General features: G+C 39.8%; 1 protein-coding gene across 1 annotated transcript; it reads left to right on the top strand.

Annotated features, from left to right (window-relative positions):
* The first annotated feature begins 8,672 nt into the window (after positions 1 to 8,672).
* LOC134790342 (uncharacterized abhydrolase domain-containing protein DDB_G0269086-like) lies at positions 8,673 to 13,643 on the top strand. The gene is made up of 5 exons (XM_063761109.1): positions 8,673 to 8,750; positions 9,134 to 9,340; positions 10,152 to 10,324; positions 12,640 to 12,806; positions 13,321 to 13,643. The coding sequence occupies exons 1-5, from the start codon at positions 8,673 to 8,675 to the stop codon at positions 13,641 to 13,643; spliced, it is 948 nt and encodes a 315-aa protein (XP_063617179.1).
* The last annotated feature ends 6,191 nt before the right edge of the window (positions 13,644 to 19,834 follow it).

Below are 19,834 nucleotides of genomic sequence, written 5' to 3'. Positions count from 1 at the left end.
GTCCGTCCGTCTGTCACCAGGCTGTATCTCACGAACCGTGATAGCTAGACAGTTGAAATTTTCACAGATGATGTATTTCTGTTGCCGCTATAACAACAAATACTAAAAACAGAATAAAATAAAGATTTAAATGGGGCTCCCATACAACAAACGTGATTTTTGACCAAAGTTAAGCAACGTCGGGAGTGGTCAGTACTTGGATGGGTGACCGTTTTTTTTTGCTTTTTTTTCGTTTTTTTTTTTTGCATTATGGTACGGAACCCTTCGTGCGCGAGTCCGACTCGCACTTGCCCGGTTTTTTTATTTTATCCACCCCCGGTTCAACAGTTAGGTACTACTCGTATTACACAATATTTTTGACGCTTTGAGAAATTATTTCCAAAAGTATTTACTGAATCAAAAAACAGTCTTAGCAACCTTGATGTTATTTTTAAAGAACTATCGAATTAGTTATGTGCCACACGTTGAGTTTAGTTGATTTTTTTTTTCACTTTATAGTTACATGTACCTACCTAGGTATGAATTGGGGTGCCCACGGACGGACGGACAGACTGACATGACGAAACTATAAGGGTTCCATTTTTACCATTTTGACTACGGAACCCTTTTTTATTATCAGCCCCGCCACATTCAGGCATAGACTGGCTTTAGAAATGTTCTCAAAGTGTCAAACAATTGTTAAAACTTTGTATGACTCACCCGCAACTCTGAGGAGACGACGAAAACCAAGTAAGGGCCCGGAGAAGCAAACAGGCGGTTTTATATGAGCTCTTTTGGGTAGAAAGATAACTCCCCCTTCTTTAATATTCCCCTCGCAATGAGGCCTCTCTGTAGTCTGCACAAGCGCTGTAATAAGAATTGACACATTGCAATTATCTCGACAGCAAAAAGCTTGTTATTGGTTTGACGTGGTAAGTATTAACGTCAATAATTACATTATTTCGTCCAAGCAACAATATTTTTTCTCAGGAAGATAAAAATACTCTCATAATAGTAAATACTGGCCTGGCATTATTTACCTAGTTAATATTCTTGTAGAGTATACCTTGAAGAATACAAAACCCTAAATCTATCACTTATAAATCATCCCTACTTACTAATATTAAACAGGCCAAGTGCTTGTCGGGCCACGCATAATGGAGGGTTCCGTCTTCATACAATAAGTACAAATAAAACTAGCAAAAAGCAGAGCTTTGTAAGGGCTCGCGGAGATTGCTACCTAAACGTACCGGACCGCGACTTTGATCCAGTCCGAGGCTTGTTCCATGTTTGATCGAGTGGGTACGTAATAAGTCCGTTAAGGACGCAGTTATAAGTGAGAGCAAGAAACAAATATACCTACTAATTGGACCCCGGTGGCTGTCCAGTACGCCTGTCTGTTACAGCTTTTACTTCGTCCATTAAAAACGTGTCCAGACGACAAAATCAAATTGCCAATATCATCCATACGTAATATACAATTTCATAAGCGCTTATTACCAAAACAGCGTGTGCCTATATTGTATAAAACCCGAGCTCCACTAGACTAGGTACTGCCAGAGTTCAGCATCAGCTATCTTGGGTACTACGCTACCAAGTGATCATCATGACGAGTCGGATGTCCAAAACAGCGTGTGTCTATGTTGCACCAAACCCGAGCTCCACTAGGTACTGCCAGGGTTCAACATCAGCTCTATCTTGGGTACTATTCTCCTAAGTGCTCATCAAGACGAGTGAGATGATGTAACTCCCGCCCCTCACTTAACTAACTTACCATAATATATAAACACCCCCTTCTGATTTCCCCCTAAAATATGGCCATGTGATCGTCTAGCTAGTGGTTAGGACCCCTTGAAGTGAACCGCGGTAACCTCAAATTCTTTAATGAGTATCAGCTAAATTTTGGACTCTGACTTTATTTATTATTACCTAGATTTTGAGAACAGATATTTATGGTAATAAAATAATTATTTATGCAAGTAAGAAATAATTTAAAGAAAAATGAATTACAAAAATAGAAAATTATTAGAATTTATTAGTGCAATGTAAATGATGGCGTAAAATTTACTATAATGTATTTAAGTATTACAGCATATATGATGATATAAATATATAAAAATGTTGTTGGTAAAATCCTGCCACACCTATTAAGCTCCCGGGATAACATAGAAGCAGCACTCCTGAGATAAGCTCTTTTAAACCCTAGCATATCAAGGTTAATTATAATTAACTATCATCTTCTAAACGATGTGTGATTTAATCACACGTGCTGCTCCGTACGCCCGATGCAGGTCTGGAAGCTCTTAGTCCGATTTGCAAGTATTAATCGGAACACCTACCCTACCAGTTTAGCCAGACGGGCTATGACCAACACTTCGTAACCTAAGCGCACCTAGATGATGATGAAAAGAAGTGTCAAAGTATTCATCAGTCAACATAATTACTAATCTTTTTTATATTCAAAAGCTAGGGATGCTAATCCCTTAGTCCCATTCCCCAGAGCTGATAATCTAGACAGAATTCCTAGTTTTCTAGATGTATAAACGAAGTACCGAGTTTATTCACTAATTATTATGTTTAATCGAGGCCGAAATTGAGTATTCACTCAATGTATCCTTTGTACTGCTCTTGCCTGACAAAGGTTCCCTAAAGCAAACCGTTCTTCAATCCCAGAATAGTCTGCGTTCCTAAATCCAGATTGATAATTAAGAGATTATGTTGTATGTTGTTGTATGTATTACCTGATTATATTACTCAGTACCTCGTCCCTACACCAGACAACCAGAAATGAAAAATAGAAATAAGAATTTATAGAAACTTTGGTTTTTTCCCCATATAAATTAGAAAATAGGAAGATTTAGGCAGATGAACCCTTCACCTTTTAAATACTCGTATTTTAGGATTAAGAAACCATATTTTTAAACCCTTAAAGAGAAATATATATCAACCATATCAATTGTATAGACCAGAACTAAAAAAGAACCCTAATAAACAACAAAATGAGTGTGTGATTCTACCCTAACTCTACCCATTGTCCCTAATCTAGTATATTCAAAGCATAGTTCGTTCTTACCATCGACCTAATGCTTTGTAATATACGCAAGTGTGGTCCCTACGAGAAGCTGTAAAGTTCGGCAGGCGACACCGAGAAGGCAACCTACAGGCCAGTGTAATTGGTTCCCCCTCCTACGCCCGCGGGCATGGTGGTAGGAAGTAAACCGCCCTATTCCGCGTATATAAGAGTATCAGTACCCTAGCACACACACATACTGATCACATGGAAATCCCTGCCGCGACAAAGACTAAGTGTAATATCAGTCACGACAGAAGCTTTTCCCCGCAACCAGCGCTAGTATGAACCAGAGCACCGAAATATATAAATATATTTAATAGGAGACCTAGTCTCAATGACTGTCGACTTCAGTGGGCCCAGATTACTCCGGATGACGCGCACGTGACGTCCCCACATCCGTCTAAACAGCTGGGCCTTGAGACTAGTGAGATAATTCGTCTCTTATGTTGATATAAAAGAGACGCCAAGTCCTCTCAAACTTGGAGTAATAGACTCCTAACCATCCAATCCTTTGGCACCGTTAGGCGGAGTGGATGCTTAGCAGGACAAACTGTCAGTCCAAACAATGATCTGGTTTTAAAATAGCAAAAATTCCCCATAGAAAAAAACAAAAATAACTACATTATCACAAAATTAAACTAACTCAACAGAAAGGTAAAATTCCCCCAAACACTGTCATCTATATTTAACGTTACGAGAATTTCTCCCCGTAAAACCAAACACAGACACAATTCCAAGCCCCGGCCATGCATTGACATTGTCCCTGCATAACATGACGGCACTTAGAACACACAGCGTAGAGAAAACTTCACAATGACTAAAAACCCACACGTGGCAGTAAAGAATCTCCACAACAGTCTAAACTTAGCGTTACGACGATTAAAATCCCCGCAAAACCAAGCACAGACACAAATTCCAAGTTTAAATTCACTAGGATAATTCCAAGTAAAAACAAACACAGAAACAGTCGCGGAGAAACTTCACCTCCCCGCACTACGTTACACCCGAAAACCAGAGTCACTGCTAGTCCGGTCGAAGAATGAATGCTTGCCCAACGCTCCGCACCGGCCTTTTATACCTTTTACTATGGCGACATAACGGCGACAGACCGGCGACATACTGGCGACTTAACGGCGACATAACGGCGACATAATGGCGACATAACGGCGGCATAATAGCGACATAACGGCGACATAATAGCGACATATTGGCGACATAATAGCGACATAACGGCGACAAAATAGCGACATAATAGCGACATAATAGCGACATAACGGCGACATAATAGCGACATAACGGCGACATAATAGCGACATAACAGCGACATATTGGCGACATAATAGCGACATAACGGCGATATAATGGCGACATTAGCTAGAAAGACTTAATGGCGACATAACGGCGACATAACAGCGACATATTGGCGACAAGAATCAAAACAAAGACAACAGCGACATATTGGCGACATAACAGCGACATATTAGCGACATAATGGCGACATAATAGCGACATAATAGCGACATAACGGCGACATAATAGCGACATAACGGCGACATATTGGCGACATAGTAGTGACATAACGGCGTCATAATGGCGACATTCGCTAGAAAGACTTAATGGCGACATAACGGCGACATAACAGCGACCTATTGGCGCCATGAATCAAAACAAAGACAACTGGCGACATAACAGCTACATATTGGCGACATAACAGCGACATAACGGCGACATAACGGCGACATAATAGCGACATAATAGCGACATAACGGCGACATATTGGCGACATAACGGCGACATAACAGCGACATATTGGCGACATGAATCAAAACAAAGACAACTGGCGACATATCGGTGACATACTGGCGACATATTGGCGACATATTGGCGACATAACGGGGACATAATGGCGACATAACGGCGACACAATGGCAACATAACGGCGACACCAGTAGAGAATGCTTTTGGCATTAAGTCCGCCTTTTGTACGATAAGTTTTCTTTTGTGCAATAAAGTTTAAATAAATAAATAATGGCGACGTATTGGGATAAACATTATTCCAAAAGTACCAGGATGCCAGAATTGCAGAAGAGGTCGTTTGCCTCGGGCGGGTAACCGACAACAGGTGTCTTATTAAGGCAAACGTTTACCAAAAGTACCAGGATACCAGAACTGAGGAGGATGCCATTAACCTCGTGGCGTGTAACAAGGTTTGATTCAAGAAAAAAGATCATAAGTTCCAGGTTGTAAACTAAACCATATGTCCTAAATATTAAGGTTCACTATTGCTTACTTCAGAATATAAATCATGTCCTTTTTACTCACGCAGTTTAGAGAAAGACGGAGCTATTTTTAATGACATCTACGCACACATTCATAGGCAATAGGCGATTAGTCAGTTGGAGCATACTAAATTGTGATAAAAGGGAACGTTCGAAAACTCATCACGTACGAATTTGTAAGCATTATTTTACTTTGAGATATTTTTAGTTTACTTCTGAAAAACGTTCCTGTATTGAAGTTTTTTTATGTTTATTAGTATCTAATATATTATTTAAGACATCCGGAATTTAGAGAATTAATATTTTTATTTATCTTATGAATTTTTAGACTTTATGTTTCGAAATTGTACTAGAGCATCAGCGTAACGGAACGTCGAGCTGTCTTTATCAGTTTTATTGTCAACGTCAATACCAATTTGTTGTTGATTATTTCCTGAGGGTTTATTTTGTTTATTTCTAAGTTAAAATAGAGAACACAAAAAAAAAGAAAGACACGTGATAAGTATTATGGATTACCATGGAATTGCTTCAAGTTTCAATTGTTAGAATATTCGATGGAATCATGAATGAAATATGCGACTGAAGAGGTCTTTAGTTTTACAAGGTATTTCCTTTTATTTTCTGTGTTTTGTAATGAAAAATGAGGTTAATACTAGGCAATAGGCATACGACTAGTCACAATGACCAAAACATCGTGTGCCTATATATGGCAACAAACCTGAGCTCCACTAAATACTGCTAGGGTTCAGTTACAACTCTATCTTGGGTATCTCCCAAGTGCTCAAAAAAACGAGTCGGATGACCAAAACAGCGTGTGCCTATGTTGCACCAAATCTGAGTTCCAATAGGTACTGCCAGGGTTCAGCATCAGCTCTATCTTGGGTACTGCTCTCCCAAATGCCCATCAAGACGTGTCGAATGACTAAAACAGCGTGTGCCTATGTTGCACCAAACCTGAGTTCCACTAGGTACAGCCAGGGTTCAGCATCAGCTCTATCTTGGGTACTACTCTCCTAAGTGCTCATCAAGACGAGTCGGATGACCAAAACAGCGTGTGCATATGTTGTATTAAACCCGAGCTACACTAGGTACTGCCAGGGTTCAGCATCAGCTATCTTGGGTACTGCTCTACCAAGTGATCATCATGACGAGTCGGATGTCTAACCCAGTGTTTGTCTATGTTGCCCCAAACCTGAGTTCCGCTAGGTACAGCCGGGGTTCAGCATCAGCTCTATCGTACTGCTCTCCCAAGTGCTCATCAAGACGTGTCGAATGACTAAAACAGCGTGTGCCTATGTTGCACCAAACCTGAGTTCCACTAGGTAATGCCAGGTTTCTGGGTCATTTTGTTGAACTGCACGCCGACGTTGCAATTGGCGTGCAGTCGGCGTGCAGTTTCCATACAAGTTGCAGTCGGGTTGTAGTCCCTCTGTATCGTATCGGCCCTAAATCACTGAAGTTTGTATTAACAACAGATGGCCTAATATGCTTCTTTATTTATAATTTTGGCAGTTCCAAGCAATAGTAACATTAAAACTGTTTCTCAAACTGAAAATACCCGATTTAAGTTTGCTAACACAACATGACTGATCAGTTCATCGGCGTCACAGATCAGAGCATACGAGTAAATTGACCTCCGCAGTGAATATACAGCAAGATTGAATGTTCCCGTATTCACAGAAACTTAATTGCTAAATTGGGAATCAAACCGAGCGAAGCGAGATGGGTCAGAATCCAAAATTTTAACCCTTTTTTGTATTCAACTTTGTTAGCACATAGTACATTAGCACGAATTTTAATTCATAATTTTTCTAACAGATGGCGCTAGTAGTAATACAAAGTGTTATTCCTTTATTTTATTTTTTTTAGGTTTATAAAATGATATTTTTATGTTTGATAACACATCTAGACATGAATTTAAATTACTTTGTTAAATTTCAAACCTATCAGTGCCATAGTTTTTCCGTAAAGTCTACCACAAGAATGCATAGTTTGTCGAATAGTGATAGGGCTCGCTTCGCTCGCCCTAATTATACAAGGAGGTTCTTAGATCGGTTGTTTTTTATGTTTGTTAGCTCAGAACTTAGAGCTTTTAATAACTGAAGTCGCCTTTAACAGCTTACCCCTCTGCCGAAAAACTTGCACAATTGTGCAAACTTTTGTATGGACTGACAATTATTTGTACGTTACGTCCAAATCATGTAAAATAGCGATACATTTGACGTCCCCTTCCCCGCAAAAATAGGCAGACTGTTTCGTACAGAAAATGACAGCCATGAAGTCCCCAGTTACTAAATGGTCTAAAGCTCAGAACTCTGTCATTTTTCGACCGATTAATCTAGACTAGATAATTATTTTTTGATGAAAAGTATATTAAGTATACGGGTATATTGGGTCGCATAATAATCGATCGCATAAAACTCATTTACGCACAAACCCAATCTAACCTACCCTATTCTACACAAAATAGTTTCGAAAATACATTTTGTTTCAGCTGGAGACTTTTTTTACCTACATTAGGACAATCAAATTATTATGCGACGAGATAGGTACCGTAAGTATACCTACACGTATGTGTATAGACCAGTCCCATTTTCGATAAAATCCAGTTCTGATGATGGGATATGAGATCCATATATGAGGAATCGAGGGTACTCCTAAACTCTTAATAAGCATAACTTTATTTATATATAAAAACCAAGCATTTGCATTTAAATATATATGTACTTAGTTTTATTTGGTGAAATGGAACTGCTCATGAAGCCCAGAGTGGAACTTGGAACTTCTCCAAGGCAAGTTTTTAGGTCTTGGGGCCAAATGTAATTGTTATCAGCTGCACTATGGTTGCAAATAAAGTAAGTTTTGTTTTGTGAAGTCATTTTTCTATTGAAGGTTATTTGGCGTCGGTTCAAAAGACGTCAACTTTTTTTAAATATGTTTTTACATTTTTTTTTATTATTTTTTTTATATTATTTTTAATTAAAAAGTGTTCATTGTTCCAATGAACACTTTTTAATTTTACGAAATTTTCATGTGACCTCGATTGCTGGCTAGACCACATGACCTACTATAGTCTGTCAAGCCATTTCTGTCACTACAAAAAAACGGAAATTTAAAAAAAATGAATTTCGCGTCTTTATCTACTGACAAAGTTGTTTGACCAGCTTTATTGCGTTTAATAATGAATGACGTAATTTAAAAATATTAAAAAATAATTGGCTTAACGGACTCGCATCCAGGCCATACTTGTTAAAAAAGAACTTTTACCGCCTATTTTATAAAAGAATAACGTCAATAAGTTGAATCTTACAAATTGAAATAAGTAATTAAATACTTACAAAATGGGGTTGAACAATACGGAATTTGAGACTTTTGAACAACAGTTCCTGGAACTGGTTGCTGAATTTGAATCTATTAGCGTGAGCCCTATTTTGATTATATTACCTGATAAAATTTTCATAAACATAGGGCACCTATATTGTATAATTTATGTGACGTTCTTTTCTTAATCAATAATTGATGGATTGTTCCGGAAGATTAAATTATCCATCCAATTGTTTAGACTCTTTTGATTGCTAACAAATAACGAATAAATTTTGAGGAAACCAGGACGTATATAACATCTCTATCTCTTATGTAACTTCCTTTGAGTAATAACATAAAGGACGCACATAGACAATATCGGAATTTCGATGTTCACGGTAGCCACCGTGGTCCAACCAAGAGTGTAAATCTGATAAGAAATTCAAAAGGAAAATCCTAACCCATAACGTGAGAGCTAAGCACTGATTTGGTTAAGTAGGTATCAGAAAAACACTTGCGCGAAACAGTCCAAACCGAGTCCACGCGGGCGGAGGCGGCGGAAGCCGCGCGCGACGCCGCCGAGCGCGCCGCGGCCGAGGCGCGGCACGGCGCCGCCGCTGCCACCGCGGGCGCCGCCCACGCCGCCGCCGCGCTCGCCAAGGCTCAAGAGGAACTCGCTAATGTTAAAATGCAAATGGACATACACGTAAGTTAAAAGGCTAATTAAAATAATGTCTGATTATAAAGCCGAAAAAATTAAATGCTAGAAGAGCAGTCCAAATAGACTCTACGCGAACCGAAGCGTGGCAAGGCGAGGTGCTGCAACCGAGGACACCACCCACGCTCACCAAGGCTCACAAGGAACTTGCTATTTGTTAAATACGAATGGACATAATATAACGGTGGGTGTGGGTGGATGGCTTAATGTAGTTAGGTACAACTGGATTATATACCTACTTCACACTTTTACATTGGCTACTATGTCATGGAATGGTAAACGAGTATTGACTGGGGCGTGCCATTGTTGGATAAAAGCTCTAATTAAATTTGTTCTCCTTATCTTAGTGCTTTCCTGGCTGTCCTGTATCAAACTATTATACAAGTTCTGAGAAAATTATATTAAATGATGCGAGGAAGATAATGGAGTCATAAAATTATTGTAACTGAAAGATAATCTAACTACGAACCTATTAAAGTCAATCAATCATGGTATGGAAAGCTTTTTTAAACATACCAGGCATAGAATCGAAACAGGCTCTGACGCAAAAAATACACTCATCCTTTTGTGTAGGCATAGAGGTACGTCATTCATATATACCATCGTCGCCTCATTGAGCCATCATGACTTAAGAACCTCGCCTGCATATTGAAACTACATATGTTTGACTAACTAAGGTCCTGTTAACTATCACATTCTTACTCGCCTTTATAAATGTTGGACAAATTCTAGTAGCATTGAATTTGTCTATTCGTGCACCGGATATTACATAAGCATCATGTAAATAATATTTGACTAGGATCGTCAGCGCGTTCTCTTCGAAGAGCGTTGCGCCGAGCTGTCCCGTCAGCTGAGCAGTTTGGAGCGAGAAGTGCAGCAGCTGCGGCCGCTACAGGCCGTGCACGGCTCGCTGCAGCGGCAGTACACCGAGCTGCAGGACCGAGTGCGCCTCGCTACCGACGACGCTCGGAGGTATGACGCGGTTATCACATTGAAACAGTGTGTTAGCTAGACTAATATGCTCATCTTTAGCGCTCACATGCCGAAGCGGCGTGGGGTTCCGAGTCCATATGAAGACCGCCTGAACTCAACAGTCACTGTGACCGCTGTAGGCCGAGTACAGTAGGTACACTGGGCTGGGCAAGGTGCAGGACTGAGCCCACCTCGACTAAACCAACGTATGAGCTCAGTAAGCCAGGGCACGCTAGTTGGTCTATTGGACAAATATAGGGACAGTTATCATCATACAACATTTTAAAGATTACAGAAATTCCTTTGATCCTAACATTTGATAAATGCATTTATTATTATAGAGAAAAAAATATCTCTACCTATGAATCCTGTGTCTATTGAGTTCTTCCACTTAGATTTAGGTTTATTTATTTATTCACCTAGGTATTCGAGTCGTAAAACAGCGGTTAACCTTGCACAGTCGAGTAAACAACGGGCATTAGAATCTAATTCACATCAACTTGCTAACCACCCTTTATGTGTACAAATGTAGAGACTAAATACACAAAAACATTGATTCCAATTTTTCGAATCCAAGCCCGTTAATAAAACAAAATAGATATCTATATACAAACATAGAAGTTTTTGTGGCAAAATAAAGTGATTGACAAAATGAAATATCGACATGTCTGTTATTGATGTTACCTTAACATTATAGGTACTTAGATATTTATTACATTTTTAAGAAGATAACTACCGCGAAATACACAACACGTTCGATACCTTCTTCTCTTTTTGTATATTGGTAGTTTTCTATTCTTTTGGCACTGTATACTACAGTTTACGTTTTAATTTTTAAGTACTAAATATTGTATGTAATAAAGAAATTATGTAGCGCTATGTAATTGATTTGCATTATTGAAATTTCTCGGTAACTTACCTACAGCAAGTAGAAGTGACATAATATCTTAAATATTAATCTATGACTTATCGATAACAGATTTATCGATGTTTCATTTTTTCAAATACTCGTTTATGCCACAAAAACTTCTATGTCTGCCTATATATTTTGAGTCGTCAAACAAACAAACAAACAAAATTTACTTTATTCATGTAGGCCTAGCAACAAGCTCTTATGAATCGTAATTAATCTTAATCTAATTATCAGAGCAATTTATTGATGTTAGTATTATGCCATAATAAAACTGGATTATTATACATATCAAATTTAACACTAAAAATTTCACAAAAGGATCGTCAAACATTAAAAAGATTGTATAAAAAAATACTAGTCTAGAATTTCTAGAATAAAATCTAAATGTCAAAAAAAAGCATAAGTAACAAAAGAAGTAGATAGTATTACATCGGAATATCCATTTCCTCATCAATAATCAAATATACCTAATAAATAAATAATCATTTCGAATAACAATTAATCCCACGTTGTAATATCATTCATGTAGTCTTGTGTGGTATAATAAGCTTTAGAAATAAGTTTACGCTTTACATAATTCTTAAATTTATTAATAGATAATTCAGTAATATGGTTTGGAAGTTTATTATAAAATCTTACACAATTACCCATGAATGATTTTTTAATTTTATGGAGCCGAGTGAAGGGCACTGCGAGCTTATGTTTATTTCTAGTATTAATATTATGAATTTCACAATTTTTCCTAAAATTTACAATATTTTTATGTACATACAGAATATTCTCATAAATGTATTGACAGTGCACTGTCATTATGTCAATTTCCTTAAATTTATCTCTAAGTGAGTCTCTATGGTTCATTTTGTATATTGCTCGAATAGCCCTCTTCTGCAGAACAAAAATGGTATTTATCTCTGAAGCACCGCCCCACAGTAAAATACCATATGCCATAATGCTATGGAAGTAACTAAAATATACTAATCGAGCTGTTTTCACATCAGTTAACTGACGGATTTTGCTCACTGCAAAAGCTGCAGAGCTCAGTCTATTCGAAAGAGTAGCAATATGGGGACCCCACTGGAGTTTAGAATCTAAAGTTATTCCAAGAAAAACTGTACTATCAACTAATTCCAATTCCTCATCCTTCACAATGACACTTGTTTGTACATGCCTTACGGGTCAGGTGTTGTCAACACTTTACCCTACTACTACTATTCTCGTTTAAGGCGATCATTATTTATTGAGAAACCCGGAATCATTAAGAAAAACTCAAGGTATGTAAAAAGTACCCGACCCCATTAACCAAATCCCACATGTAAATAAATGAGGGGCTTTCTAGCTCCTAAGAAAGAGGATTCATATCCCATCACGTTCCATTCTTAACATTAGTGTAATGTTCATTTAGCGAAGCGTCCCGGCTTGAGAGCGAGCTCAGACGAGTAGAGCGGTGCGCAAGCGGCGGCGCGGAGATTCGCGAGCGTGCGCGCCTGGCCGCCGCTGCACACGCGCGGGAACGTCGGCGAGCTGCCGCCGAGCTGCACCACACCGTCAGTGAGCTGAGGAGAGCTAACAGTATGAATATTGAATTAATTTCTATAGACAGCCCATTAAACACTTAAGGGACGAGACAGTCTTGCACACAACCATCTAGTCCAACAGTCCTTTCCATGTAGTAGTCGACAATATAAAGATAAATAAATACAACAAACATAAATATAATAAGAATGAACAATTAACAATAACGATAGCAAAAATAAAGAACAATAAGCGATAAACAAGAATAGTTCAGGAACAAAATATCGCTGTCCCATATACCTATTTTAAGACCGCCGGATTAGTAAACAGGGTCAATACCAACTACTTAGGCTTAAATGTCTTGAAATTGTCAAATTGTCATCACTACTGCTTACAATTGAGGATACTCAGATAATAAGCAAACAACAGTATTCGCCCACTGCAATCTAAATATTATGTCCATGTAACCTTCATTTAGTTCATTACAATAACATATTAAGACGAACGCACGCCATAAATTAGACATCAACGCAGACTAAATGCTGTTATCTATCGCCCTATTTTCTTTCAGCTGAAATAACTCGCCTCAACACACTAGTAGCAGAGCTCCAAGCCCGATTATCAACCAATATAACAGAGTACTCTAAAGCGGCGGTGGACCCCGACAAGGAAGCCCTAAGTGTAGCCAAGGCTGCGCTGGAAGCTGAACGCGCGGGCTCGGCGAGCCTGCAGCGCGCGCTGGCCGCGGCTCTGGCGGACAACGCGGCGCTTGCCGCCAGCCTGCACGCTAGGAACAACACGCACGCTAATCTGGATCGACAACCGCCTGATTCTCTGCCGAAGGATGAGGACACTAAAATATCGCCAATTGATTCTTTTCTGGCAGATTATTAGATTAATGAATTAAAAGATGAAATAGGTAGGTACCTACTTAATAAGTTTCATAATTTTGATGTACCTACTGATGGTTATGGTAATAAACTGTTTGTAATAATTCTTTGTATAATTTAATTTAATGTGTTATTAAGTTTAAATCTTGTTGACTAAACTCCTACTTTATGTAAGAATGTATGTAGGTTAGGGAAGAATGTATGCTAACTGCTAACATATACATGTGGGTCGGGCGAACACAAACAACTCAAAATTATCTTTAAGTCCTTATATTTTGCAAAAAACACAGAAATTACACCCGCACATCGTACGTCCCAAATCAGTCTCCCCGAATCACCGGTAACAATTCAAAATCCGCCCATGGCGTTTTGCTCTCTCTTTCACACGCTCTGACACTCGGCATCATACTCTCTCGTTCACACATCGTTCATTCAACAGTTCGTTCTATCACTCACTCGTTCACTCCTTACGTTCCAATCCACGCATCCTACAGATCGGCCGTCCTACTCTTTAGTCTGGCCTCAGACTATACAAACATGGTCTCTACTCTAGTTACAACTTAATTTGAAACAAAAGGAACTATCATGATACTAATCTAGATACAACCGTGAGATCACATAGCATATCACATAGGTTTTTAGCATTTAAGTAACAGAGTAATAAAATCTTTTACTACTAAGCAGTAAGAACATCTTTAAATTTAACATATTATGGCACAAAGTCGCAGCATACAAATACTAGGTACTTTATCAACACCAGTATAAAGTAATAAACCAAAAGTTATAAACTTTCTCTTAGCATGATTAATCTTTCACATAACTTTGTGCGATACAGCTACACATTAGATATTTAAGTTTAAGGAACACGTTACACGTTAAATATTTAAATAAAAGGTACATCTTACACCTTAGATATTCGAAATATTGGGCACATCATCAAATTATTGAAACATGGTAGGAAAACAGTGACAGCGCCCTGCATAGGCATGCAAACACGTGGCGCCCTCTGTTATGGCAACATAAAACATCAAAATCTTACCTGACTTACTCCTCACCAGGCCATGGCTTCATGTTGTCGCAGGAAGTAGTGGTGTTCCCCGGACCTTCGGCTGCGCCGTCCAGTTTCTTCACCTTGTAGCGATCACGTCCCATACATCCAACGACTTCATATGGACCTAGGAACTTAGGTTTGAGCTTCATGCCAACACCAAACTGGGTCCTCTTAATAGCGACTCTATCGCCCACAGTATACAGTGTACTCGGCTTCCTTCGCTTATTGTAGGTCTTTCTATTTTCTTCTTGTATCTGTAAGATTTGCTCCTTCGCCTTCTTCCTATTTTCTTCTCTAGCAGCCATAAAACTATCTCTATTCTCTTGCTCTATCAGTTCGTAGATATCATAGTCTTCCTTTATTTTCATTTTTGTACCAATTAGCAACTCAAATGGAGTAGTGTTTATGCTGCGCTGATGGGTACTGTTGATGGCTCGCTGAACTCTACTTACATGGCGGTACCAGTGTGTCGGTTCTTCAATACACAGCTTGGTTAGAACGCTGGTCATCACTTTGTGGAGCCTTTCCACCTGGCCATTGCTCCGAGGTACCCCAGTAGTTATCTTTACATGGTCAATACCTTCGTCTTTGCAGAATTCCTCGAACTGACAGCCAGTAAACGCGGTGCCTCTGTCAGTAATGATTCTAGTCGGGTTTCCAAAACATTGCTGAAATATCATCATCTTATCTACGGTTTCTTTGGCAGTTGTACTCTTAACTGGGAACAGCCACACAAACTTGGTAAATGCATCCACCATTGTCAAAATGTGGTTATACAGCTTCTTGGTTTCTGTCATCGGACCAATATGGTCTATATGGAGAGTATCTAGTGGCAACTCCTTCTTATCAATAGGATGCAAGAACCCTTCTAGCTTTCCGCTCTTCTTTTCTGCCAACAAACATGGTATGCACGAGACTATAAACTCTTCTATTTTTCTTTCTAAATTCTTGATATAATAATCCTTACTTATAAGTTCAATCATTTTCTTTTTTGAAAAATGGCCATTCTCATGTGCTCTTTTTATAATCTCGGATTCCATAGTCTTTGGTACCACGAGATGCTTCTGTATGCCTTTGTAGAGCAAACCATTTTCCAAGTAGTAGTCCTGATACTGCGTGTTCTTTTTCAACACCTCTATGATCGCTTTTAGCCCATCGTCGTTCTGTTGTGAAGTCTTTAGTCGTTGATGAATCGGCCCGTTACATACTGCCACATATGGGTTTCGGCTGAGTGCATCCACATGCTGCATCTTACTTCCAGCTCTGTGCTCAATTTCAAAATCATATTCCTGCAGCAGTAGTATCCACCTTGCCACTCTCGTTGACATTACTAAGTCTTTCTTATTTAATGTCATTTGAAATGCTTTGCAGTCGGTGACAATCTTGAAGTGTTTTCCATACAGGTAACAGCGAAACTTCTTTACTCCTTCAATTATCGCCAAGCCTTCAAGTTCATAGCTGGTATACTTGCTCTCAGCTGGTGTCGTCTTTCTGCTCATGTAATACACAGGATGCAGCTCTGCGTCTTCTCCTCTTTGTAACAGTATCGCAGAGATCGCTGCCATCGAGGCATCTGTGTGCATCTCAGTCTGCAGTCTGGGGTTAAATATGCGAAGCACTGGCTGACTTACCAGTCTCCTCTTCAGCTCTTCAAAAGCAGCACGGCATTCATCATTAAACTCATAACTGTATTCTCGTTTTAACAGGTCTGTCAATGGTTTCGAAATCATGGCAAAATTCTGGATATATTTTCGAAAGTAGGATGTTAGTCCTATAAAACTCTGCAATTGCTTAGTATTGGTGGGCACAGGGAATCTGGCAACAGCGTCTGTTTTCTCTGGTGAAGGCCACACCTGTCCGTCTTTAATAACATGGCCCAAGTACTCAACTTGTCTTTGAACCAGTTGTGACTTCTTCCAATTTATCTCCAGCCCGTACTCAGCCGCCACCTCCAATACTTCTGCCAGTCTGCTCACAGCGTCGTCTTCATTTTCTGCGGGAATGATAATATCATCAATAAAAATAAGGATAATACCCCTAGCAATCAGGTCCCTGAAAATCGCTGTGATAAATCTGGTGAACACTTTTGGACAGATCGAGAGCCCGAAAGGAGCTCGAAGGAACTCGAACTGGCCCGTCATGGTAACAAACGAAGTGTATTTGACAGATTCTTCGTCCACAGGCAAATGAAAATAGCCATTCTTTAAGTCTAAAGTGCTAAACACTTTAGCATTTGCCAGTCTGTCAATATGGTCTTCAATGACTGGGAGAGGATACTCGTCTTTAACAATCTTTTGGTTCAGCCGTCGATAGTCCACACACACCCTCGTACTACCATCTTTCTTTTTTACTAATACTAAGGGGCTTGCATAATCAGAATAACTCACCTGTACTATGCCGTCTTCAACCCACTTAGCTATCTGCTGATCTACCTCAATCTGCTCCCTCGGGGCCAACCTCCTTGGCCGCTGAGCCACAGGGATGTCGTCTTTGAGCACGATCTTGAGCTTGATCGGCGCCTCTTTCGTCTTGCTAGGAACATACGACTGCACCATGTTGTTCACCTTTTCCCGTATCGCGGGGCTTACCTCGTTACCTATAACAGAAGGGTCATCCACACGTATGGTATACACCCAGCGAATACGCGGTAAAATCAAAACAAACCCGTCTTCCAACACAGTCGTACAATGTTTCAGTAATTCTTGCCCGATAATCATTCTAAACAAATGAACTGGTAGGTTATCTTTATCAATAACAAAAAACTTCATGTCGTTATACCAAAATCCGTCAATTAACAACTTTAACTTAACTTGTCCATAACATTTTACACCACCGCCAAGTCCAGTGATATTATCATCGGAATCGCATTCAACAAGCTCCGGCGCACTTAATTCACTGTAGCACTCGATCGTCAGAATGTTTATGTCGCTACCGGAATCAATTAACGCGATTTCGTCCTTTCCGCACACGGAGATTTGTTTCAACGGTTTGTTATTAATCGTTTTCGGTCTCGTAGTCGTCATAACAGTTGTTAAACACTGATAATCATTCGTCGTTGTAGTATTTTCAGCGTCGGCGCAGCTAACGTTTTTGTCGCCGTCCGAAGTGAAGTTCGTGACATTCGCGTGACACATGAAACTCCTTTTCCCGCCGCTGGCGGCGCCACCGGCGTTACTCGAGTGAAGTTTTTTCGTGTTGCCAACTTCACTGCTGTTCGCCGCTGCGTTTCCGTCGTCCTTGCCGCGTGAATTTGAATTTGTGGCTTGTGGCGTTTTACACTGTGATGAAATATGCCCAAAAGAATTGCATCTGAAGCATTTTAAACCCTTGTCTTTATGTGGACACTCAGTCGATGAATGGCTCATTTCTCCACAGCTAAAACATCTTGTAAACGCCTGCCGCCTGTTTGACTTCTCGTGATCTACGTACTTCGACTTAGCTTCTTTTTCTTTATTGCTCGAACCAGACATATTTTCTTTTAGTTGCTCGTATATTTTAATCTTCTCTTTTAAGTCACTATAGGTACTCACGCCGTACAACATGATTTTATTAACTTCTTGGTCTCTTATTCCCTCCACGATGTACTTTATCGCTACGTAGTCGGGCATCTTGCCGCGTTTTCCCAATTCTTTCATTGTAAACATGTATTCTAGGCAGGACTCACTCGGTTTCTTGTACCTGGAGCTCATCAACTCGTGTATCGTCTTAATATCAATCGTATCAGGAAACTCTTTTAGAACTGCAGCTTTAAATTCATCCCAAGTCTTGAATATTCGCTCCGCCCGGAACCATAGTAAAGCCGTTCCCGCCAGCGAACGTCTTGCCATCAGCAACTGCTGTAATGGGGTCCATCCGCAGAGCTCCGTACTGTCTTCAACGTCTTGGACCCACCTAGCCGCTGGGTAGGTCTTGTCCTGACCGGTAAACTTCGGTACGAGGCCTTCGGTGAGATGCAACATACCGCTGCCGGCGCCATGCCACGTATTTGCCGCGAGCTCGTCGTCGTCTTGCCTCCGCCGGTTTTTACGTGGTGACATCTTCGTCGTCGTTAGTAATCGTCGTTGTCGTCGTCGTAAGTCGTCGTAAATCGTCTTTAAGCGTAAATCGTCGTCTTCTTGGTAGCGTCTTCGTCAAGGTCAAGTCTTCAAATCGTCATATTTTCGTCGTAATTCGTCGTCTTCTTAATTTTGAGCCGTTCCCACATCTGACACCAAAACTGTGGGTCGGGCGAACACAAACAACTCAAAATTATCTTTAAGTCCTTATATTTTGCAAAAAACACAGAAATTACACCCGCACATCGTACGTCCCAAATCAGTCTCCCCGAATCACCGGTAACAATTCAAAATCCGCCCATGGCGTTTTGCTCTCTCTTTCACACGCTCTGACACTCGGCATCATACTCTCTCGTTCACACATCGTTCATTCAACAGTTCGTTCTATCACTCACTCGTTCACTCCTTACGTTCCAATCCACGCATCCTACATACATTATACATATAACCAACCCAAAATATTACTGAAAGTAATATTTATTTTGGCCAATTTCCGAGGTTGCAAATATTTTTTAATGTCACAATTCAGGTACACACAATGTAAGTTTGTGTTCAGTGAGTTTTCTCTCACTTATTGATTGCGCAAATGCGTAGTTAAATATAACGAATGGATCGAAAGTACCTACTGTCGTTCAGCCCGCACATCATTATATGTATAGGTACACAATCGCTATATCTTAATAACAATCGTGTGCAAGAAGCTATTGACACTAAGAAGTATAGATACATAGGTAGTCTTTTATATTCATAACAGGTTTTTCGTCAAAACTCGCATGTCCCATGCAAGTCAGTAAACACGCAACTATATCTACTTTGTGTAGGTATCTTTGTATAAAGATGTTTTTATTACTTATGGTGTGAAAATATACTGTGATGTTAAAGTAGCGTAGTTAGTTTTCTCCGCCCGTTAATGAGATTACAGTTATTCTGTATATAGACACGCTAAGTGGAATAGAAGTATGAATGCAAGCGGCCGGTCATTGAGCAGCTTTGAGGTAAAACATGTTCCTAGGAATGCGCGGCCGCTTGCAGCGCCGATTGTCTCTATTCACGGCGTCCACTCGAGACTGCATAATAAGTGGGACGTAC

The sequence above is a fragment of the Cydia splendana genome, chromosome 5 (genome assembly GCF_910591565.1).
Source record: "Cydia splendana chromosome 5, ilCydSple1.2, whole genome shotgun sequence".
NCBI lineage: Eukaryota > Metazoa > Arthropoda > Insecta > Lepidoptera > Tortricidae > Cydia > Cydia splendana.
The sequence above is the reverse complement of the archived record's forward strand: the minus strand, read 5'-3'. Positions and strand labels throughout refer to the sequence as shown.

Excerpts from the sequence above, each read along its gene's own strand:
- LOC134790342 (XM_063761109.1), top strand. The coding sequence starts at position 8,673 with ATGGGGTTGAACAATACGGAATTTGAGACTTTTGAACAACAGTTCCTG. Across the intron at positions 8,751-9,133 it reads CTGAATTTGAATCTATTAGC|GTATCAGAAAAACACTTGCG; the intron begins GTGAGCCCTATT and ends TTGGTTAAGTAG. Across the intron at positions 9,341-10,151 it reads AAATGCAAATGGACATACAC|GATCGTCAGCGCGTTCTCTT; the intron begins GTAAGTTAAAAG and ends ATATTTGACTAG.